The following is a 23,422-nucleotide window of genomic DNA, read 5'->3' as shown; positions in this document are numbered from 1 at the left end:
ATGGTGGGAGAAAGCACTCTGGAGAGGAGGGAGGAGGGGAAGGCCCTGCTCTAGCCAGGTCCCGAGTCTGCCCTGGGCCCATCCACAAAGGCCAGCCCCAAGACTGATGAGTGGAAAGGCACTTTAAGGGGATGAGCAAGAGGACAGGAGAGGACGAACAGAGCCGACTGATGGGCCGTTGGTGGTCCAGCCCATCGCAGCTCCTGGCCGCCCAGGCTCACGGGTCAGCACAGGCTCATGGTCACTGGGCAGTGGGGGCCCTCATGATGCAGGGACCTCCAGGTATCGCACAGGGTTCGAGAAGGGGCCTGGCCGGGCCCAGTAGTCCACCGCTCGAACCCGGTAGGAGCCGGACGTGACAGCAGAGTCTGAGGATGCAAACATACACATGTGTTCTTGAGTGCCCCCTTGAGCCCACCCCAAACTCCTAGAGCTCCCTGGACCCCACCCCATGGGACATGTGCTGAGGCCCAGAAATGGGGCAGCTGAGGCCAGGGCAGACAGTGGCAGGCATACCTGGGCTGAACACAAAGAGGTTAAACGTCGATGGCCTCCTGCTGACAGGAGCGTATGCCTCACCATCTGCGGAGAACTGGACCTCATACGTCCACAGGCACCTGGAGAGGGTCAGTCGGGTTGAGGGCTGGCGTCCAGGTGGGCTGGGGGGCAGGGTAGACGCACAGCCCCTTTTCTGAGCCCTCCCCGGGTCCCTGGCCCTCTTCCTTCATGCTCGATGAAGAGAGGGGACGAGGGGACTAGAGCCCAGGGCCACCTGTCAGTGTTCCCTGCAGGTACCCCCACCCCCGATCAAGCAGGGTGGGATGCCTCGGGCTGTTTGTGTGGCTGCGAGAGTGGGGGTGTGAGAGGCAGAGGTGGGGAGGGGTCGGAGGACCAGAGCGGAGTGACCACTTGGGCACTGCAGCCTCGAGGGACTGGGCATAGGTGGGGATCAACAGCTCCCACAGGGTGGGGGTTAGGGGAGTGGGAGTGAGTGCACTCACGCACTTGGAGCCCACGCGCTCATCCGACCAGACCAAAAGCACCTGCCCACTGGTCAAGGGCAGGGCACGGAGCCAGGTCACCTGACGGGAGAGAGGCTCCGTGACTGGGGGGCTGGAGGGGCCTGGGCGGCGGGGTAGGGGGCTGCCACTTGCCTGGCCTGGCGGCTTCTCGGGGCGTGCACACACGTGCACCAGCAGGAGCGAGGGCAGCCGGAGCGCTGGGCTTATTGTCAGGCGGCCACTGGCAGGGAAGGGGCGTGGCGCCACGGCCACCGGGTCCTGGGGACAGGGACTGGTACTCAGGGCCTTGGGATCTCGACAGCCGCCCTGCCCCATCCCCCACCCTGCCTCAGACCTCGGCAGCGCGCATGCGCCGGAACTCCTCTGCCGAGGGGAAGACAGGCCGGCCGAGGCGCTGCCACTCGCCATGGGGGCTGCAGAGCCGGTTGTCCAGGTACAGGGTGACATAGACGAGCCCTGCGGAGCGGACGTTGGAGCCCCGCCTCGCCGGGCCCGCCCCCTCCAGGGCCACCCCTTCCCCGGGAGCCCAGCTCACCCGGGCCTGGGGGCACCCCGTGCAGGCGCAGGGTCAAGGCGACGCTGCGATTGGCGTGGTCGCGCGTGTCGTCGCTCGCGTAGACCAGCACGGTGGCACGCCAGGCGTCCAGGGGGCCAGCCGGGCTGTGGGCGCTGGCTAGGACGCCCACCGTGTGGTTGCTGTCCAGCACCGTCCCGGCTTGCGACACCTCGGCCCAGAGCTGCTCGCTGTCTGCAGGGCAGGCGTGGGCTGGCGCCAGGGGAAATCGCGGCCTCCCGGGGCTGCCCTCCCGAGGCCTGGCTTCCCACCGTTCATTCCCCTCCACGAAGGGTCCCGCACCAGGAGGGCCCCGCCACACCACAACGTCTGTGACCCACTGGGCTGGGGAAGCGGCGCCGGGAGGGCCAAGAAAGTCCCCCATCCCCGGCAGGGCGCATACATCCGCGCCTCCCCTGCCTTGGGGCCTTCGCGCAAGCCACTAGGGCCTGGAAGGACACCCCTGCCCGACCGCGGCCCTGCTCCGGGCCCCGCCCAGGGGGCACGGGGCGGCCTCGTCCGCTCGAGTGGGGGCTGGCGCAGAGAAGGGGGCGGGGATACCCAGCAGGGCCAGCAGCGCCATGGCGGTGAGCACGGGCTTGCGCAGCAGCTGCACGTGCGGCGGACGCGTGTTGTTGACCTGGAAGCGCGCGGTGAGCGTGCGCTGTGTGAAGTAGTGCGGCTGGTAACTCAGGAAGGCGTTGTCGTTGCTCAGGAGCGCGTAGTGCACAGCAGAGCTGGAGTTGGCCACCAGCAGGTTCTGGTGCTGAGCAATGACCTGCGGGCGTCCAGGCGGTAGGCTCTCCCAGGCCGCGCGCCGGACCCTCCCTCCCCTTAAGGGCCGCAGCTCCTGGGGTAGGAGCTGGGCTGGGTGCTGGGGGCGGGCCTACCTTCACCACCATGGCCGCGTAGGTCACGTCGGCTCTCCAAGGCTGCGGCAGGGACCAGCCCACCAGCGGGTCCGCTTCATCGTTGTAAATGGGGGTGTCAGCAAACGTGGGGAAGAGCCGTTGTATCTGCAGCACGGTGGCCTTCTCCTGCTCCAGGATGGAGATGGAGCTGCCCGCGCCCTGCGGAGGTTGGCCTCAGGACAACTGGGGTCAGCTCCCGGAGTCTGGCTGAAGAGCGGGTGGGGCTGCGGCGGGGGTCCCCTGGCAGGCGGAGGGGCAGGGGGCGCGGGGGGCGGCGGCTGTACCTTCTTGTGGAGGGAGATGTAGTCCAGCCGCACGCCCAGCTCCCCCGTGAAGAAGTTGGTGCCGTTGTGGCAGTGACCCAGGAGGCCCCAGCAGAGCGGCGAGCGCGGCCAGGGGCGGAAGGAGTCCGCGGGGCCGCCCAGACGCAGCGCCGGGCTGGCAGCCCGCAGACCCTCGGAGCAGGCGTCGTAGTAGTTCAGGAAGCCTGGGCGGGAGGGCACTTGGAGTCCACACGCTGGCGCCTGAGGGGCCGCTCCCGCCCCTTCTCCACTCACAGGACCCCTGAGGCGCCACCCACCTTGCATGGTCATGGACACGTTGTCAAAGTCGTGGTGGTCTGGCTCGTTCCATGTCTCGAAGTTCCACTTGGAAACGTGTGAGAGTCCATACCTGCCTGCAGAATGTCCCCTCACTGTCACACATGCCCCCCACGGGGAATGCCAAGCCCATCAGCACTCACAGGGAGGCCTGCCTACGGTTGGACCGTGACAAGGATATCCGTCTCCATATGAGCCCACTGCCCCCTGCCCGGCCTCCTTCCCCCATCAGGAGACCCTGGCTCAGGGTTCATGACAGAGAAGACCAAGGGGGTGGCCTGTGTGGGAGGAGAGCCTGCCCAGGAGTGCCCACCCGTCCCTCCAGTGCCTGTGCCCTGCCCACCAATGTATCTCCTGGCCACGAGGGAGACCAGCTTCTTCCACTCAAACACCTGCTGCTTGTCCTCGAAGTTGGTGAAGCGTTTGGAGGGGCTGCCCATCAGCTCAAAGCCTGCAACACATGAAGGTGGCTATCCGCCCGGGCCCCACCTGCCCGCACGGCACCCGCGCTCTGCCTGCCCTGGGCCCCACCTGCCCGCACAGAGGCCAGTCCTCTGCATATAACCAGTGAGAACCCAGAGGGGTCAGGTCCCGGGGACGGGACAGGACTAGAGGGCAGAGGGCAGGGCTGCTGCTTACCTGGGAGGAGCTGGTTCTCCCTGAGAAGATCCAGGTACCGATCCAGATGCGTGAAGTTGTAGCTCAGGCCTTGCCCAGCTGACTCCCTGTAGGACAGTGAATGTCAGGGCAGAGGAAAGTGGGCCCCGGGCTGGAACTGTGGCCACATTCAAGCAGGTAGGGAGCCTGAAAGGTGCCATGCAGGTCTCAGATCCAGACTCCTCAGTGGGTCCGTCCCCTTGAAAACACCAATGACAGAAGCCTATCAGTCATTCATAGCCTAGTATGAACCAGTGTGCTTGTACTGGAACCCCACCCCCCAGCCTTCAGGAGCTCGGAACAGCTCTGGGCACCTCCCCTCTACGTCCTCAGGTAGATCTTTTGGGAAGGGCACAATAGAATGGAGTAGGGGAGAACAAGGCACCTGAAGACAGCAGACTGTGGAGTGGGGAGCCATGGAACAGAAGCCTGGCAGGACCCGGGGGCGGGGGGCCACAACCTGCTTCTTCACACGTCCTGGAGGCCAGGGCTCCCGATTTGTCTCAAAAGTACTCCTCTCCCCCTCCCACACTCAGAAAATGCAGAAGGGCAGCCTCCCACCCTACTACACTGGGGCCCAATTTCCTCCAGGTTCACATTTTGGGAGGAGACAGAAATCATCAGGCAACCACGTGAATCTTGAATGTGGGCACATCAGATGTACCATGCAAGGGGAAGGGAGCAAAGGATCAGGCAGGGAGGGACTCTCTGAGGTAACATCTAAGACCTACCACGTAGTGAGACAAAGCCAGCAATGAGAATGCCCGGGAGAACAGACAAGACAGCATGTGCAATGGCCCTGAGGTAGGAGTAAACTTGCAGTGATCAAGCAGTAGAAAACACAGTGTGGACCTGGGGCAGAATAGGGTGCTGGCTGTGACAGACTACATCACAGGAGGCCTTGTGCCCAAAGTGAGGATGAGACCCTGACTCAAAGTGAAATGGGGAGCCCTTGTCAGAGATTCAAGGAGAAAAGTGCCATGACTTTGTTTTTAAGACTTTTTTTTTAAGAGATTTTTTAAAAATTTTTTATTTATTTGACATAGAGAGACAGAGAGAGAAGGAACACAAGCAGGGGGAGTGGGAGAGGGAGAAGCAGGCTTCCTGCTGAGCAGGGAGCCCGATGCGGGGCTCGATCCCAGGATGCTGGGATCATGACCTGAGCCGAAGGCAGACGCTTAACTGGCTGAGCCACCCAGGCGCCCCAAGACTTTTTTTTTTTTTTTAAGATTTTATTTATTTATTTGAGAGAGAGAGAATGAGAGAGAGCACAGGAGAGAGGGGAGGGTCAGAGGGAGAAGCAGACTCCCCGCCGAGCAGGAAGCCCGATGCGGGACTCCATCCAGGGACTCCAGGATCATGACCTGAGCCGAAGGCAGTCGCTCAACCAACTGAGCCACCCAGGGGCCCAAGACTTTTTTTTTTTTTTAACAGTTTTAGGTTTATAGCAAAATTGAGAGGGAGGTACAGAGATTTCCCATCTCCTCCCTGCCTGCACATAGGCACAGCCTTCCCCACTATCCACATCCGCACTGGGATGGGACATGTGACGGCGGACGGGCCTCCACGCACACGTCATCCTCACCCAGAGTCCACAGATGGCCGCAGGGCCCCCCCTGGTGGTGCACATTCTGTGGGTTTGGACACGGGCATCAGGACAGGTGCCCACCACCGCAGCACCACCCAGAGTTGCTCCCCGGCCCCCACATCCCCCGTGCTCCCCCTGCTCACCCTCCTGCCCCCAACCCCTGACAACCGCCCATCTTGGTGCTGTCTCCATAGTTTTCCTTTGGCCATGATGGCTGGAAAGGTCCCCCCGGGACAGGTGTAGCGCAAGGACTGGGCGGTGGCTACAAAGGCAGCAGGAAGGAGCCAGAGCAGATGGACTTACGAGGTAGGGTGGGCAACATCTGCAGATGGAGGGGGCAGGTCTTGCACAACCCCTCAGACTTCGCTTGAGCAGCGAGGTGGGTAGGGGCACAGGTGGCATCTGAGGGTGGGCCCGGCGTTGGGCGCTGGGTGAGGAAGCTGGTGGCCTTCCAGTCAGGCACAGGCAAGGGGCCGGGGCAGGAGGAGTGGTGCAGGGGTGTGCACGGAGCCCAGGGGTGGCCCAGGCTGGGGGTATTGCCTCGTGAGGAGCACAGGCCGGTGGGCTGGCAGGCCTCTCAGGGCTTCCCCTGAGGACATGCTTGCCCATCCGTCCATCCCAGGGAGGAAGGTGGCCAAGGGCAGGAGGGCCTGCAGGGCGCCCTCTTGTGGCAGCTGGGGAGGAGCCGGGTGGGGTCACCACAGAACCTGGCCCTGAACAGCTTTTCATCTGTCAACCTCCCCATCCCACGCCACAGCTTGGCTGGCCCACTGTCTCCCTGGACACAGTGAGGACATGGATAAGTCAACACCTCCCCTCTACGTCCTTCTCTCCCCCATGCCTCGCTTTGGACAGGGTCAAGGATGAGCCTGGGCCTGGCCTTCAGAGTCCAACCCAGGGACCAGGTCAAGCCACCACACCCAAGTTCCTCTGCTCCTCCCCGGCCCTGCACTCTGCTTTCCCTTGCTGGCCCCCCTGTGCAGGGGCTGCGTCCTTCCATCTCTGGGGCCCAGCAGGACAAGCTTGTGGGCAGTGGGGATCACCTCCCTCACCCTTCCCCTCCCATCCAAAGGTCACAACCGGTAGCAAAGAAAACTAACAAGCACTTGGGTAAAAATTAAATGTGCACAGCAGACGGTTCCAAAGTCCCACTACTGTGGGGGAGGGGGGTGGGCAGGGGTGATGGGGTGACCAAGTGGAAAGTGAAGGCATGTGCAGGAGCTCCATGCTTTCCCTGCAGCCCCTGGCGGCAATAATCCCAGCCTGCACACATTGGGTGCACAGCAGACCTCAGATCCATGCTGCTCCTGTGGGTGGTGTCCTGGGCCAGTGGGGTACCACGGGGGAGCCCTAACGCAGAGGCATCCCCAGCCTGCCCCCTGGATGGATAGGACTGTCCCCTGGCCCAGCCAGCCTCCACAGCTAAGGATACCCTGGGGGCCAATACACCGGTCCCAGGGGCCAAAAAACCCACCCCAGAGGTCCTTAGGCCCCACTGTAGGTGCCTTAGTCTTCCTCTGCCTGGCCCGGTCAGAGTGAGGATCTGGGAGACCTCATTTAGGGAGGGGGCTGAGTGTTGAGGTGAAGTGCAGAGAGGCTTGGGTCTCCACCGACCAGCTTCCATTCCGCGGCCCTGAAAGGGTCCGAACCTGGGTGCGAGGCCTCCGGCTCTGGCACATGGGCCGGGGTTGCGGCGGCTGCACAAAGTGCTCATTCACGCGCGCTGGCGGCCGGCGGGCTGCGCCAAGGCCCCCACTGCAGGGCCTGAGCGCGTGTGCGGGAGGACAGAGCTGCGGCCGGGCCTGGGGAGTGCTCGGGTGCGCGGAGCTGGACCCGGCCGCACGTGCGCGGGGGAGTGAGGACCAGGCCACGGCGGTGGGGGGTGCCGAGTGGGGGGCGCGCATGGAGGGTCCGCGGGGCGAAGACGCGGGGCGCGCGCTCCCGGAGCAGGAGGGTGGGGCGGGGAGCGCAGTGAGCCGCCAGCCGAGGGAGATGCGTGGGGGCGCGCGCAGCGGGCTCACAGACCCGCCCCCCAAGGGAACCCGCAGCCTCAGTCTGAGGATGGAGGCAGGAGGGTGTCAGGCTCAGGGCCAGCCGGCGGGAGAGGCCCGGTGCTCTCCATGTTCCCATCCAGCACCCGGGGCCCGTGCACCACGGCGGCATGTCGGGGCCCTGGAAGCCATACGGGCCGTCGGCCGGCAGCCCCTTTGCACTCGGGGTCGGGATACAATATTTCCTTTCCAAATAAGCGTATTTGACAATTTAAAACAGGGATTTAAAGACAAATATTAAGGAAATAACCATGTGGCCTAAGGCTGGGCAGAAGCCCCCAGAGGGAGGTTCCAGCAGGGTGAACCCCAAGGCCCCTGCCCGGGTGAAGTGTGCAGCTCGGTGGGCCCACCGCAATGACGGGGGGTGGGCCTCAGCAGCCCCTCTGGCAGGCAAATGCCCAGGACTAGATACCCGTGTGCGGGGCCCAGACCACAGGTGCCGATCACCAGCCTCAGTGCAGAGAAGTGGACGGACACGGCAGGGGCAGGGGTGTCCTGCAATTCTCCCAAAGGTCAGACGTGACCGCAACTGTTCCTTCACCTGGTTTAGACACCCAGCCTGGGCAGAGTATGAGGCCCAATGCCTGCTGGCAAGGGAGCCACATCCGGCCCCCAGGCTGCATCTGACAGGATAGGGGCTCCTGGTGGACCCCATTAGCCCCTCCCTGAAACATCTCCACCTGCCTTGAATCTCACCCCACCCAGGTGCTTTCTTGCCCAGAGCCTCCAGAAACCCCCACCCCTCCCCTTCCTAACTCAGAGGAAGGGCCCCTTCCCACACTAGGTCCCCACCCCAAGTAAGCCCCTCTCCTACACCAGCACCCAGGCCCCCTGGCCCAGCACGAGCACACATGTGTATCTGCCCCTGGCCACCGCTGCTCTGGGCACCAAGGAGTCCTCTGTGTCACAAAACCCCCAAGGGCGCTGAGGTCACTCAGGGAGTTCTCTCGGCCCCTTTGCCAGTAGCCGGGGTAGGAGATAAATGTATATGCCCCCCCTCAATAGCTACCCTCCCCTCTGCACCCCGAGGTGCACCTGATCTGCCCCAGGGAGGGGCCTGAAGCTCCTGATCTGGGCAAACAGCTCCCACCAGGGGCCACGTGGGTCCTGGGATGGACTCGGGGGGGGGGGCCGGTCAGTGGAGGGAAAACCCTAGGCTGGGTCCCGGGGGGATAGGAGAGCAGTAGGGGCTACGGGGCTACGGCAGCCCGCGGGATGGGCCCCTTTCCACACATAACCCTTCAAGATCCCAGTGGTGGAAGTTCACCTGTTACTCAGTGTAAAGGTGGAGGATCAGAATAGTCATTGTATCATTTGTGGGTCGCATGGGTAATCATCTAAAGCCATCATGTGCCTTCACGCCAGTCCTTGCCCACGCCTGGCACCTGACAGTCACTCAGGTGGTCGGACCCCCACCCCCCCAAGAAGGGTGTACCTGGCTGGTAGCATATCTTGATGCCCGCTGGCCCTCCTGCCTTCAGCAATCCACACACCTGCACGCACACACACTTAGCAGGGGCCTCACACCCGCTTTCCACACAAGGACACACAACAGAGGCCGAGCATACAGCTGCCCAGTGCCGCTCGGGCCGGCGCTCCAGTGTGGACCAGACCTGTCTCACGGCACGACGGGGAGGATGACCAGGGATGGGATGAAGAGACCGGCCCCTCCCCCAGTGCCCACCCTTAGTTAGTTGTGGGGACCACAGCAATAGGCCCCAGAGCTGAAGGGTCCCCTCTGCCTGTACCCTGTCCCAGGACTGGCTGGGCTCCTGGGCCTTCTGCCTCCCCCAAGGACCCCAGAATCCAAGCATCCTGCTCCAGCCACTGGGGGCCCTCGCCCACCCTGTCCCACACGTGGGGCCCCGCTGGGAGGCTGGGAGCTTATCAAGAGGCCCACACAATTGTTTGTGAGCCTCTGATTACAGTACAACTCCCTGGATTAGCCGCTCAGGTAACACCGGTCTGGGGGAAACCCATGACTCAGCAATCTTTGGGGTAAATAATTTAACTGCAAGCCCAGCTGGCCAAGCAGTCAGATGGTCACCACGGAGCACTGCCCGCGGTGGGCGCCAGTTCTGCCGTGGTCTGGCTCCTGGCTCCAGCTCTGAGCCAGAACCCTGCCGCCCACACTCCCCCACCCGCCAACAAAAGCCAGAGGGCTTTGGAGGGCCGGCCGGCCGGCGGACTCTGGCCCCGACAGGCTGAAAGGCCAGCTCCCTCGCTACCCTCCGGTCCTCCAAGCCCGTGAGGGGCTCCCTCAGGTAAGATCATCCCGGGGCATTGCGGCAGGACCGTGAAATCCCCGAGGCGACAGGAGAGGCCAGCTCCCTGGGTGAAGGGGAGGGCAGGGCAGTTCTAGGGTCTCCTTTGTGGACCCCCCGGCACAAGGCAGATGCCACTTCAACAGTCCTCACTCTACACACCTGGACTCTGGGGGCTCGGGGGGGCCCCTGTGTGCTGAGGTCGTCCCAGGAAGGAAGCACAGCTCAACATCCCCCTGGAGCTCATGGGGGCTGTGCCTGCCTGCCCCCCTACGTGCCGTCCTCCACAGCCCGGGGAGACCCCAGACCTGTGTCCTGGGCCTGGGGTGACAAGGCAAGAGAAGGCCAGCAGTCCCACACTTGTGTTCCACAGTGCACCTGTGTGGTCTGAGACCCCGACCCGCCTCAGCAGTGTGAACACACACCTGGGAAGGGGTACCCCCCAGTCCTGGCGGACCGGGAAGAGGACAGATGCCGGTTGCCCCAACTTCCCTCCCAGCTGGCCCCCGCTGAGATCACCCTGCCAAAGCATGTCCCAGGGGTTCTGCCCAAGGAGCAGGGGGTGGCTAGTGCTGCTGTCTGAGCAGCCCTCCCCCAGCGCAGACGTGGGGTCCCAGGATCTCGAAGGTTCAACAGGGGGCACAGGGAGGCCCTCGTCCTCCAAGCCCATGGCACAGAGCTGACCCAAGGGCTGCCAGAGGGGACCACGGTGGTTGGGATGGGTGGGGGGGGCCTGTGCCCGCACGGGGAGGTGGACAGGGAGCCGCGGAGCGGGGTCCGGCCACGCGCAGGTCTGGGTCTCTGCGCGGCCCTGCGACCCCAGCGCTGACGCCCGCCTCCACTGCAGGTTCCCAGATGGAGGTGGCCCCTGAGTGCGTGCAGCGGGGCGGCCGGCCGGTGCTGGTCCGCCGGCGGTCCCCAGCGCCCCTGGGCCTGTGTGAGATGCTCAAAGCCAGGCTGTGGTGGAGGTGCGCGTGCAGCCCGCAGAGCGCCTGGACGCTGGTGCAGGACCTGCTCCCCGCCACACGCTGGCTGTGCCAGTACCAGCCACGGGAGGCCCTGGCGGGCGATGTCATGTCCGGGCTGGTCATCGGCATCATCCTGGTGCCCCAGGCCATCGCCTACTCACTGCTGGCGGGACTACAGCCCATCTACAGTCTGTACACGTCCTTCTTCGCGAACCTCATCTACTTCCTCATGGGCACCTCTCACCACGTGTCCGTGGGGATCTTCAGCCTGCTCTGCCTCATGGTGGGCCAGGTGGTGGACCGCGAGCTCCTGCTGGCCGGCTTCGGCCCCGCCCAGGGCGGCGCAGGGCCCGGGGACAACAGCAGCAGGGTCAACGCCTCAGCCGCCGCCGTGGGGCCCGGGCCACAGGACTGCAAGCAGGACTGCTACGCCATCCGCGTCGCCGCTGCCCTCACGCTGGTAGCCGGCATTTACCAGGTGAGGGGCCGACCGGCTGGGGTTCTGCCGAGCGAGGCGCAGGCCCCTCGGGCGCTCACCGCCCACTCAGAAGGGCCAGGCCCAGGGCAGTGCGGGCTCAGGGCCTCAGAGGACGGCGGGTTTAACCAGCAAGGATGGGACAGAGCAGGCTGAGGCAGAGGTGGGCACGGGACGGCACCCCAGGACCGGGGCACCTGAGGGCCTGAGGGTGCCCGGGAACGGGGGCCCCGCCCAGCCAGCTGTGGCCCGGACAGCAGTAGTCGGCTGGAGTGGGGCCTCAGCTCCAGACGTGCCTGGCTGGCCCACACAGCTCCCCTGGGTCTCCCGTCCCAGGTGGGACCCTGAGAGGCTGCCTCCCTTCCTGCAGCCTCCCCACACCCAGGGGTCTCCTGGACCAGGCCTGTCCTGTCCACCCCAATGGCACACCCTCCCAGGGGCCCCAGGTCTCCCGGGTGGGGGGCAGTGCCCCTCGCAGGACAGGAGAAAGGAGCCGCTTTCCGATGCCCGGAGCCCGCACGCGCGAGGAGACCAGAAATGAGCGTACGAGGCCACGTGTGCACCTCCAGCGTCTGCCGTGCCTGTGTGCGCACACGTGTGTGCGGGGGACCCCGGGCAGAGTCCGTTCGGGAAATAAGCGGCAGCAGTGAAGGGGTGCTGGGCTCTGTGCTGCGGCCGCCCCCTCTGTGCACCAGGCGGCCCGCTGCCCTGACCACGCTCTGTCCACAGGTCCTCATGGGCATCCTCCGGCTGGGCTTTGTGTCCACCTACCTCTCCCAGCCACTGCTCGATGGCTTTGCCATGGGGGCCTCGGTGACCATCCTGACCTCCCAGCTGAGGCACCTGCTGGGCGTGCAGATCCCACGGCACCAAGGGCCGGGCATGGTGGTCAGCACGTGGCTGAGCCTGCTGCGCAGCGCTGGGCAGGCCAACCTCTGCGACGTGGTCACCAGTGCCACGTGCCTGGCCGTGCTGCTGGCCTCGAAGGAGCTCTCAGACCGCTGCCGGCACCGCCTAAAGGTGCCGCTGCCCACGGAGCTACTGGTCATCGTGGCGGCCACGCTGGTGTCCCACTTCGGCCAGCTCCACGAACGCTTTGGCTCCAGCGTGGCCGGCGACATCCCCACTGGTTTCGTGGCCCCCCGGGTGCCCGACCCTGGGCTGATGTGGCGTGTGGTGCTGGACGCCGTGCCCCTGGCCCTCGTGGGCTCCGCCTTCTCCATCTCTCTGGCCGAGATGTTTGCCCGGAGCCACGGCTACTCCGTGAGGGCCAACCAGGAGCTGCTGGCCGTGGGCTGCTGCAACGTGCTGCCTGCCTTTTTCCACTGTTATGTCACCAGCGCTGCCCTGTCCAAGAGCCTAGTGAAGACAGCCACCGGCTGCCGCACGCAGCTGTCCAGCGTGGTCAGCGCCGCCGTGGTGCTGTTGGTGCTGCTGGCCCTGGCACCGCTCTTCCGGGACCTGCAGCGGTGCGTGCTGGCCTGCGTCATTGTGGTCAGCCTGCGGGGCGCCCTGCGCAAGGTGAGGGACGTCCCGCAGCTGTGGAGGCTCAGCCCCGCTGACGCGCTGGTCTGGGTGGCCACGGCGGCCACCTGCGCGCTGGTCAGCGTCGAGGTGGGGCTGCTGGCCGGCATCCTCCTGTCTCTGCTCAGCCTGGTTGGCCGTACCCAGCGCCCGCGGGCTGCCCTGCTCGCTCAGATCGGGGACTCTGGCTTCTACGAGGACGCTGCGGAGTTTGAGGGCCTGGTCCCTGAGCCTGGGGTGCGGATATTCCGCTTTGCGGGGCCGCTCCACTACGCCAACAAGGATTTCTTCCTGCGGTCACTCTACAGCCTCACGGGGCTGGACGCAGGGCGCGCGGCCGCCAGGAAGAAGGAGCAGGGCCTGGAGGTGAGGGCCGGCGAGGGAGACCCTGCCGAGGGCGTGGACCCGGGCCCAGTGACCAGCACGGCTGCGCTGGTGTCCACGGTGGCCCGCTTCCATGCCGTGGTCATCGACTGTGCCCCGCTGCTGTTCCTGGATGCAGCCGGTGTGGCCACGCTACAGGGCCTGCGCCGAGATTACGGGGCCCTGGGCATCGCCCTGCTCCTGGCCTGCTGCAGCCCCTTGGTGAGGGACACGCTGAGGAGAGGTGGCTTCCTTGGGGAGGACCAGGAGGACGCGGCCGAGGAGGGGCAGCTCTTCCACAGCGTGCACAGCGCCGTGCAGGGGGCCCGAGCTCGCCGCAGGGCGCTGGCGGCCACGGACTCCGCCCTCTAGCAGCGTCCCAGGAGCCCTCAGCAGACACGCTCCCGCAGTCGGTCACCGACACCACTCACCACACCCCTCCAAGAGTGACACGGTGCCCCTCCACCCTGGAGGAACCGGGGAGCACACAGAGGCCCCAGACGCTTGAACATCCAAGAGCGGCACCTTTGAAACGGACTGTCACAGAGCCCCCTGGGCCCGCGCGCTGTGTGTCCATGGTCCTGTAGGGTCGATTTGACAGAGGGTGTCACCTCTTATTTGAACAAGGGCCCGAGGCAATCAGGACGCCTCCAAGGTGCCCATAGGATACTGGTCCCTTGGCCTGCCCAGTCCCGGGCCCACTGGTGAGAGGTGGCAGCTCTGGCCAGGGGCCTGAGGGTCTCTGTGTCTCTGAAGTCTTCCCAACACACAACCAAGTGTTCCTTCGTCTCACGCCTTGGCTGGGCTGAGCCTTGCAGGGCCGAAGGGGGCTGGGACCAACACAACTGCAGCCCAGCCCTTGGGCAGTGTTCCTGCAAAGCCTGACCCCCGAGCACACCGCATGAGGTATGTGGGTGCACTCTTGCTGGTGCAGCGGAACACCAACCCGCCCCTGAGCCTCTAAGTGACGTCCAGCGGGATGTCAGCTGTGCCCAATCCAGGGGCCGCTCAGCACCCACCAGAGCCCCACACATGACATTCTGCCGGGAAGTGTGAGGGCAACAGCTCCTCAGAGCAGGATTCTCCTCTCTTCTGCCCCCACCACGGCCCTCACACTGCCCGGTCCTGCACACCCCGACATAGTCCTCCTCTTAGCCTCGGTCCTCCTCTCCATAAAGGGGGCTCTGCCGGCTGCCCCCATCACTCACCTGGCTGTGACGAGCTCCAGCAGCCAGTGGGTCCGGACCTGCTCAATGCCACCATGAGGGACAGCGCCCACGTAGGCCAGGTTGAGCTGCTGGTCCCAGCTGAGGTCATACTGGTCAGCCTGGCTGTGAGGCAGTGGGGGGCTGGGGAAAGAACAAGGGGGATGGGGCATGAGTCCCCACGGACAGGGCCTGGGATTGCCCGGGACACCCATCTCCAGCAGCTGGACTGGGGAGTACCTGCCAATGCATGTTACTGTCCCTGATGTAATAAAATGACCCCTAACACCAGGAATGTTATTAAGGCTCACGTTTACGGGGCCACCCTGAAAAGAGAGGACCCAGGGGGCACCCTGAAAAGAGAGGACCCCATCCCAATACCCTGCTCCTTCCCCCTTCAGCCAGGTGATCTCAGCCAGAAGCAGGCCACAGAGGGGGTTGGAGACAAGAGAGGGGGTCGGAGCGGGGGGTTGGGAGATAGGTCCCAGGACAGGGATGTCTGACATCACTGTGGCCGCCCCCTTGGGAGGGTCCTGGTCTGCAGCAAAGAGCAGTGTCCTGGGCCGCTGCCCCTCCTGGGCCTGGACGGCCCCAGGTGGCCACCGCGCAAACTCAGGGCCTGTCCACAGGTCTCCACCACGCCGGGCACCCACTCAGAAAACCCCTCGTGGCACCCAAAACACCGCCTGCAGCCGGCCGGCAAAGAAAGCCCCCAGTCTGACTGAAGGCGGACCCCAAGAGGAAGGAGTAAACCAGCCAGGGAAGGGCTAGGGCTTGGGCAGCCTTCCTCACATCAGAGCGCCTATGAGCGGTGGGCGCGGGAGCCCGGGGTCTCTCCAATGCAACCAGGGCGTCCAGGAGCGCGGCCCGGGTTCGGGAGGAGCGCGCGGCGCGATGCAGGCGCGATGGGCCTCTCGGGCCTGCGTCTCCCCGCGGGGAGCGCTCACCAGAAGCCGGTGCTCCTCCAGAAGGGCCGCAGGGGCCGCAGCGCGCGGGCCGCGTCCACGAGCACTAGGTGCGGGGCCTCTGCCAGGGCCCGGGGCGCGGCCAGCAGCGCGGCCAGCAGCGCGAGCGGCGGGGTGCGGGAGCCCGGGGGCCGCATGGCGGGGCGCGCGATCCCGCAGGCCCGGCGGCTCCTCGGCGTCCCGGGAGCCCAGGTCTCCGCCGCCGGTTCCGCCTCCGGGTCGCACGCCATGTGACCGCCGCTGCGGGGCGGGGCCGGGCGGTGGCCGGGCCTGGGTGGGTTCTGGAACGCGGGCGGGGCGGGCGGTGAGTGGGCGGGGGCCGGGGGGTGCCCCCGCCCGGCCGGGCTCCCGCCTGGGGAGTCCGGGACCGCCGCCCCTCCCTGGCTCGGTCCGCCCCCGCCGGACGGCAGTACCCGCCCGCCCTGCTCACCGGCTGTGCTCGGACGCTTCCTGTAAGAGCGCCCCGCTGTCCCCGGGCCGAGAGTGAGTCGTTGTCGGCTTCATGCCTCGGATGGCCCCGGAGGCCGGGGAGTCGCCTAATGTGCGGGTCCGGCGGCTACTGATGGCTCCGACCTGCGACGGCTGGACAGTGGGCACAGGTGGTCGGATGTGGGACACATTTGGAAGACGAGCGCTAGGACCGCCGGTGGTTTGGATGCAGGGGTGGGAGGGAAGGAGCAGAGTCACAGGTGAGCCCCTGGGGTGTTGGCTTGGCACAGCGAAGTGACAAGGAGCAGGTGTGGTCGGGGCACAAGCTGGCTTGGAGAGGGTGAGCGGACCTTGCTGACAGACAGCTGGGTGGCCTGGCCTGGGTTTACGCTTCACGTACACACGCACCGGGCAAGTCGTACAGCACCGTGTCTTCCACAATCAGACGTTTCACCACCCTGCACCCTCCTGCCTGAAACAGCAGAACCCCGTCGCTGGAGGCCGCCAACGGACCGGTCCCCCAGGTTGGTGACAGAAACAGGATTTGCAGAGATAAGAGCGGGCGATTTTCTAGAAGTGTTGGAAGATACCCCGCCACAGAATCAAGCAATGCCACGAAGCCCACGAAGAAAGGCGTGAACCCAAGCACATCATCGTGAAGGGCTGAAACCAAAGACCCACGAAGTACCTTCAAAGCTCACTGACTTTTCAACAGAAGCAATTGAAACCAATACACAGTGAAATGAAAACTTCAAAGTCTTGGAAATACACGGCTGGTAAGATAGAATTCTGAATCCAGCAAGAATTTTACTTCCAAAGAGAAGGTCAGATAAAGACTTTGTGGAGAAATGGACTCTGGGGACATTGGTCACCATTGGCCCTCACCACGGAGATGATAACTGGTACCTCCAAGCAGAATGATCCAGCACAGCCCAGAGGTACAGGAAGAGTATGTTGTACATGAATCTAATGAAGAGTGATTTATACAAAAATAATGTAATGTCTTCTGGGGGCTTAAGTACACCAGAGAATCAAAATGTGTGACAGTTAACACAAGTTGTGAGTGGAATAAATGCACACTGATTGGCTGGCCACAGCGGTGTCCGTGGTCCTAATCCCAGGACCTCTGAGTGTGACCTTCCGTGCTGAAGAGACTTGCAGATGTGATTAAGTGAAGGCTCTTGAGATGGGGAGATAATCCTGGATGATCCGGATGGGCCCTATTTGTCATCACAGCATCCTCGTGAGGGGGAGGCAGAGGGAGACTTGACACGGGAGTGGCCACGTAAAGACCTCGGAAGAGAGAGAGATCTGGAGACTGTTCTAAAACGTGCACTCAGGATTTGTTTTAACCAGGTATGGTGAGACACACACACAGGGAGATGATCGCCGTGCAGGAAGAAGTTCATACTCACGGATCCCAGGAAACAGGAGGCCGGGCACTCGGTCCCGGGCCACACAGGGACACAAGGGGTAGGGAGAGATCAGCAAGGGGCCTCATGACAAGTCTCCATTACACCGAGGCTGAACACATCTCCCCTTCAGTACAGGGAAAGCTTTTCAGGTTGGTGTGAGGTGAGAGTTGGGCAAAGGGCCCTTAATTAAGGGAGCTTAACGCCTGGGGCAAGATAGAGACTCAACTAGGGGTCCATTTATTGGACTGGGATATGAAGAGGAATTGTTTAAGAAGACCATTATGTCGGGGCGCCTGGGTGGCTCAGTCGTTAAGCGTCTGCCTTTGGCTCAGGTCATGGTCCCAGGGTCCTGGGATCGAGCCCCGCATCGGGCTCCCCGCTCTGCGGAAAGCCTGCTTCTCCCTCTCCCACTCCCCCTGCTTGTGTTCCCTCTCTCGCTGTATCTCTCTCTGTCAAATAAATAAAATCTTTAAAAAAAAAAAAAAAAAAGAAGACCATTATGTCCCTCAGTGAAACGGTCATGGAGCGTGTCGGGGACATGGTGGTCTCAAGTGACATGTGTCTTGGCTACTGTGTTAGTAACGTTTGTAACTCCAAAGGGTGAGGATGTCTTAGTCAAGACTCATATTGTGGCCTTAGTATATCCAGAGACATGTGTGATTTTAAGTTACATTTCTGGCGTCTGTGAGGCAAGAGATTCCCAGCATTCTTTACTCTGAAGGGGACAGTTTTCAGGCAATGGCCGCCCAGTGCATCATCAGGGTGAAGATGAGCCATTATTGCCAAGAGCATCCACCGCTCAGACACCTGCATGAGGTTTGGCTAAAGTGCTAGCCTTGGGTCCTGTCCACGTTCGGGGACGTCCTGGCAGTAGGACTCCACTGGGCTCGGTCACACGTGGTGGCTGGTGGCGCTGTTCACATGACCTGCCCGCTCCGAGGCTCCAAGTCCCAAGGGGCTCCCAGGCAGCCAGGGGCTGGGGAGGAATGTGTTGCCAGTGGGGCCCAGCAGGACTAAAGGCTGGTGGACCTCTGTGCCCCAACGAGTGTGTCCCAGGAATCCCCTTGGGGGGGCACCATCTTGGAGAGAGGAGGCTGGGTCAGGATCTCGTCTGGGGGATGGTGCTGTGGCGGACAGACTGCCGGAACAGGCACAGAGCTGGACGTTTCAGCCCACCAGTAAGAACGAAATAGTTACACGTTGGTTGGATACAATTTTTTTTTAAAGATTTTATTTATTTATTTGAGACAGAGAGAATGAGAGGGAGGAGGGTCAGAGGGAGAAGCAGACTCCCCGCCGAGCAGGGAGCCCGATGCGGGACTCGATCCCGGGACTCCAGGATCATGACCTGAGCCGAAGGCAGTCGCTCAACCGACTGAGCCACCCAGGTGCCGGGTTGGATACAATTTTAATGATATTGGGTTCTAGGTGTGGGGCCCCTAATGGGTGGGACCACATCATGGGGTTGGGGTAATCTACCACTAGTTGCTCCTAATTTTTCCAGGCGGAAGAACAGGCAAAATCAGGCCTGTATTTTCTCCCCTTTTCTTTTTTTCTTTCCTTCTGGTTTTAGGCTTTTCCCTCCTGCCTCTGTCTGATAGGAGGAAACTGGGAGGGAAGGGCCAGCAGGAGCCTCCCCTGGGACAGCTCCATCCACAGCAGCATCCCTTCACCGTGTCTCTTCTCTTAGGGCAGGACCTTATTTTTTCCCTCTTAAACAAAATCTGGCTTATATCTCTAGGCAGGTAACAACTTTTTCTCCCCTGCCTGTATTTGCTTATTTTCTTCATTCTCGATGCTCCGGCATTTGGGGCCTTGGTCCTGGAGAGAGGGCCCTCCTAGGACTACACAGTTTCTGGAGAGAGCCCATACCCCCAGCCCGCCTTTCAATGCTCTCATGCGCCAAACCAACACCCCCCTTGCCGCACATCACCCCAAGGCCAGATACTGGACAACTAGGACTGCCACTATAGCCTAGGCCTGCCCAAATTTTTCAAACTACCCGATCCTAAGCTTACTCCCCGTGCTGGCTGCTCACCCGTTTCTTCCCGTGGAAACGCCAGTAAAGACTCTGGGTCACACTCCCTTTGCTCCTGCTTCTCCTTTCTGACTCCGACTGGTGCTTCCCCCACGGCCCTGCATGGTGTGGGGTAGCCCCTTCTCCTGGGAAATGTAAGTAATAAATTATCCTTCCAAAGGTGGGTGTTTCCATTTCTGTCACCTTACCATATCTGAGTAAAACAAATCCTGGGGGCAGGGACGCCTGGGTGGCTCCGTCAGTGAAGCGTCTGCCTTTGGCTCAGGTCATGATCCCGGGGTCCTGGGATCGAGCCCCAGGTCGGGCTCCCTGCTCGGCGGGAAGCCTGCTTCTCCCGCTCCCTCTGCCTCTCCCCCTGCTTGTGCTCGCCCTCTCAAATAGATAAATAAAATCTTTAAAAAAAATCCTGGGTATGCATTTTAGAGTAAAGATGCTATGCTTTGATGATGGAGGAAGGGATCATGAGCACAGGACTGCAAAGAACACAGCTCCAGAAGACAGAGAAGGCCAGCGGCAGGCCTCTGCAGGGAGCATGTCCTGTCCACACCGTGAGCACCTGCAGGGGCCTCTGCTGTCTTAGATCAGGACTGTGGAGCCCGAGGAGCAGAGACCCTGCGGCCTGGCCAAAGACAGACAAAGCAGGTCCACTCAATGGCACAGACTCACATGGGGCCTTGGTCATATGATCAGACGGTTTTGTAAACTTTGCTGAAGGAGGATACTAGGACCACAGCGATTCCCACACTGCCTCAAACTCCTTCTGTCACATTTCCCCTCTTGCTGGGGTGGTTCTGGGGAGGTGGGGGGGCCTTTTCAGGATCGGGCCAAGGGGAAGCTGAGTGGTAGAAACACCAGCTGGGGTTTAATGGACTATATTCATGTTGTCCCCAGTCACTTCCTCGCAAAGTTCATGCCAGACAGCCTGGCACAGAAAACAGCTTCCAGGAACTGCCATGGCCATTAGCCAAAAGGAGTGAATCACACGGACTTTTGGAATGGGATTAAACATTCTGCTGATTTAACAGGAAATGCTGACATCAACAAGATAATGGAGAACCCTCACAGCCAGTGTGACAAGGACGTGACGGAAGAGGTTCATGAGATCCATGCGGGCATTTGAGATTAGTCACGGCACGAGAAAATGCAGTATCCCAGACTTCCCAGCTTATAAATGAAACAACTCGTCAAAGTTCTCTCCAAACCTGATAGCAGTCTTGACAGAATAGGAGTTGTGAGTACTGAGTGGTCGAGCGAGGACTTTGGTGAAATAGTAGTCACAATGTTGTTTTCAATCAACCTTGTTAGAGACACTAAGTTCTTCTCTTTTCCCCCGGAAGTAATGTTGAAAAATTGTTATAAGAAGAGACAATAAAAAACGTAGATGAAAAATGTATCCTAGTGGAGTACCTACCATGCAGTTATGAATAAGAACTGTGGTATTTTCTTGATTTTGTGATGTTTGTACTATTAGTCAATTTTTGAAAAGATGATTTCTTATCTTATTCTGAATACATGTGTTTCTAATTCTATGATGACTTACATTCTTTCTTGAAGAGAGAGGCTGCGGGTCCCTGTGATGGGACCCTGCCTCACCCACACCACCAAGGCAGGCCTGGCGGCCTCGGGAGATGGAAATGGGAAACCAGGAGCATTTCCATGACCTCAGGGCAGGCAGGTGCCTGAACAGGACACAAAGGCCCTCCCCAGAAAGGAAAGGCTGATCAGTTGGATGAGGTGAAAACTTAGGAAGGCCTGTTCACCCAGAGCCACACTGAGAGCAACAGGACCATCCTGGTGTGGAGGAGGCCGTACTGACGCAGGAAACTTCAATATTCATGGTTCCCGGAATTGCGAATTCACCTGCTCACTGAAACTTGTTTGTGAGCCCACAGTCAACACTCCCAGCACGTCCGTGGTCGTTCGGGGATGTGCCCAGAGCAGCGAAGACGGAGCGTGGCCCGAAGTCCCCGGCGGAGACAGGAGGAGGCGACGCCCTGCCTTCTCGGTTCAGCTCGCCCTGGAAACTAGTGTCCTTTCCGTTGTCGATCTAGTGCCACATGTCCCGCATTTTCGTGCTTTTGGCTGGTGACTCCGTTGTTTATAACGACCCCCCAGCACGGTCCTGAGGTCCCACCCAGGGCTCCAAGCGCCAGAGGCCGTGATGGGCCTGCAGACAAAACCGCGTGCTGGGTGGGTTTTGTTGAGGCGTGAGGTTCGGTGATGCCGGCCGGATGGGTCCTTGATGACTCAACCGTATAGTCGATGAGGTGCCTTTAAACAGAAGCCACACGACACACGGTTCTGTGTTGATCCGTTGATGAAAACGTGCCCAGAGCCTCCCAGGAAGCTGACCCTGCATTTCCCCAGGAGCCCTGGTTGTGTGTTCGCGGACCCCGCAGTCCCGCGTTCACGGTTCCAGAGCATGGCAGCCGCGGACGGCGAGAATGGACTGTAGTTCACAAAATAATCATCTCCAGAGTATGTAAATAAGTACAAAGCAATAAGGAAAAGATGCTCAATAGAAAAATAATCGAGACACTTAACAAACAGGGCCTTACAAAAGAGCTGCAGAGGGAAGGTGGATCCGTGATAAGGATCTGGCGACTTCCTCACCACCAAAGGACAGAAGTGAAAACCACACCAAAACCTACCAGAAAAGCTGAAATTGGGAGACCGTGGTTGTCACAAACGTGCAGCAGAGGAAAGTCTCCTACGTTACTAGTGGACGCACACATTAGTATTTTGGTGTGGGTTTATTTTTCTTCAGGATCCTCCAGTGGATGTGTGTATACATGGACCAGAGCTCCCGGAGACATCTTTCCTAACAGCCCAAGTCAGGCACCGACGCACGAGTCCGTTCACAGGAGAAAGAATAAACCGTGGTGTGTCCACGTTGGGGCAGATGCCGACGTGCACTGAATGTGCACCAGCGGGAAAGAGACCCATCCGTGGTGCTCAGAACAAGACATGGGGCGTCGGAAGCCACTCGCCAAATGATGCACGGCTGGCCTGTTTCTGTGCGAGTCTGACATAACAAAGGACCACAAACTGAGGGGCTTGAACAACAGACGTTGGTTCTCTCACTGATTCATATGTTGAAACTCTAACCCCATGGATAGTATTTGGAGGTGGGGCATTTGAGGGTCAAGAGCATGGGACGGGGTTAGTGCCCTTATAAAAAGAGACACCAGATGGCTTGTCCTCTCTGTCTCTCTCTTGCTGGGTGAGGAGCCAAGCGAGAAGGCCCCGTCTGCAAATCAGGATGAGGCCCCCACCAGAACATGACCATGCGCCACCCCAATCTCAGACTTCCAGCCTCCGGAACTGTGAGAAGCAAATGTTGGTCAAGCCCCCCAGCCTGTGGTGTTGTGTTAGGGCGCCTGAGCTTACGGAGACCCTGAGAGAAAAGAAGGGGAGAGGGACTGCCTGTAGACCCAAAGCTCTCTGCAGGAGCAGGGGCGCAGAGCGGGCCACCCAGATCCTCGAGGAGAGCCGTGCTCCAGGCAGATGTGTTCAGTGTCAGCTAGAAGCTGCTATTTTGGAAGGTGTCCCAAGAAACGTGTGTCTGCCATTTCCGCTGGCATGCCGCATCAGAGAGCAGTTCCGTTTCTGCAGAAATGCACACGGGATACCCCTTCTCCAGGTGTTTCCCTGCCCCCCACTTTCTCACGCACGGAGAGATACGTCCCTAGGTCCTGTTTCCTAAGAAGTCAGCTATGGTTTGCATGGTGCGGAGTGGTCTTCCATAGAAACCTGTGCCTTCTCAGGCTCCATGGCTAGATTATAACCCTGCCAGGGCCAGGAGGCAGGTCAGACCTGGGGCCTGGCCCTCACCTGTGACTTGTGACCTGGCTGAGGGCAGGTTCGGGGAGCTGGGTGGGTTGAAGCCAGAATGGGGGTGCTGAGGAAACAAGGGGAGAGGAGTGGCCCCAGGGCCTTTGCACCCTCTGTTCCCCCTTGCTTGGCTGTTTTCCTGCTGCCCGCGGCCCAGCTCCTCCTGGGCACTCAGGCCTGACTCTCTCCATCCACAGCGGCACCAAGACATTAAGTGGCATTTCCAGGCTTGTTTATTTTTCAGTTTGTTGTCTGTCAGCCCCAGAACTCAGCTCCAGGACTGCAGACATGCCAGCCCAGGGCTCTGGGTGCACAGTGAACAGTTTCTGGACAATGAAGAACCCTCCTGGGAGTGAGGGCGAGAGTCCTCCTGCCTTCTCAGGACCCTGTCTCTGGCACTGCCCCCCCTCTCTCTCCCTCTGCTGTCCACACCTGGAATCCCCCCTCAGCAAAATAAGGCACTGTAACCCTCCCTGTCTCTCCCTCCACAGGCCCTCCCAGCAGGCCCAGCACACTTCCAGGCTTTGCCTTGTCGCCTTCGTGGTCATTACGCACCCCCAC

General features: G+C 61.3%; 2 protein-coding genes across 14 annotated transcripts; one reads left to right on the top strand and one right to left on the bottom strand.

The window, feature by feature from the left end:
• Positions 1-107: 107 nt before the first annotated feature.
• IDUA (alpha-L-iduronidase) lies at positions 108-16,608 on the bottom strand. 13 transcript variants are annotated; one of them, XM_064584096.1, is made up of 15 exons: positions 14,973-15,121; positions 14,184-14,324; positions 11,860-13,556; positions 3,725-3,810; positions 3,429-3,536; positions 3,067-3,162; positions 2,771-2,988; positions 2,466-2,645; positions 2,137-2,353; positions 1,558-1,770; positions 1,357-1,478; positions 1,155-1,280; positions 1,006-1,082; positions 517-617; positions 108-368 (listed from the first exon to the last, which is right to left on the bottom strand). In XM_064584096.1, exons 3-15 carry the CDS (start codon positions 12,309-12,311, stop codon positions 262-264), a joined length of 2,103 nt encoding a protein of 700 aa, XP_064440166.1. In that variant the 5' UTR covers positions 12,312-13,556; positions 14,184-14,324; positions 14,973-15,121; the 3' UTR covers positions 108-261. The 13 variants fall into 13 exon arrangements, 9 of the variants coding, with proteins under 9 accessions (XP_064440166.1, XP_064440170.1, XP_045737622.2 ...); XM_064584100.1 differs by lacking the exons at positions 11,860-13,556; positions 14,973-15,121 and adding an exon at positions 15,128-16,608; XM_045881666.3 differs by lacking the exons at positions 11,860-13,556; positions 14,973-15,121 and adding an exon at positions 15,128-16,608 and having other exon boundaries at positions 2,771-2,973.
• On the top strand, positions 9,649-11,244 carry SLC26A1 (solute carrier family 26 member 1). The gene has a single exon (XM_064585661.1). It carries the CDS (start codon positions 10,501-10,503, stop codon positions 11,242-11,244), a length of 744 nt encoding a protein of 247 aa, XP_064441731.1. The 5' UTR covers positions 9,649-10,500.
• Positions 16,609-23,422: the final 6,814 nt, after the last annotated feature.

Source organism: Mirounga angustirostris, unplaced genomic scaffold, assembly GCF_029215605.1.
Source record: "Mirounga angustirostris isolate CCGP_5_RB_7025 unplaced genomic scaffold, mMirAng1.0.hap1 SCAF_2, whole genome shotgun sequence".
Lineage (NCBI taxonomy): Eukaryota > Metazoa > Chordata > Mammalia > Carnivora > Phocidae > Mirounga > Mirounga angustirostris.
Note: the sequence above shows the minus strand (reverse complement) of the source record. Positions and strands in the feature narration are given on the sequence as shown.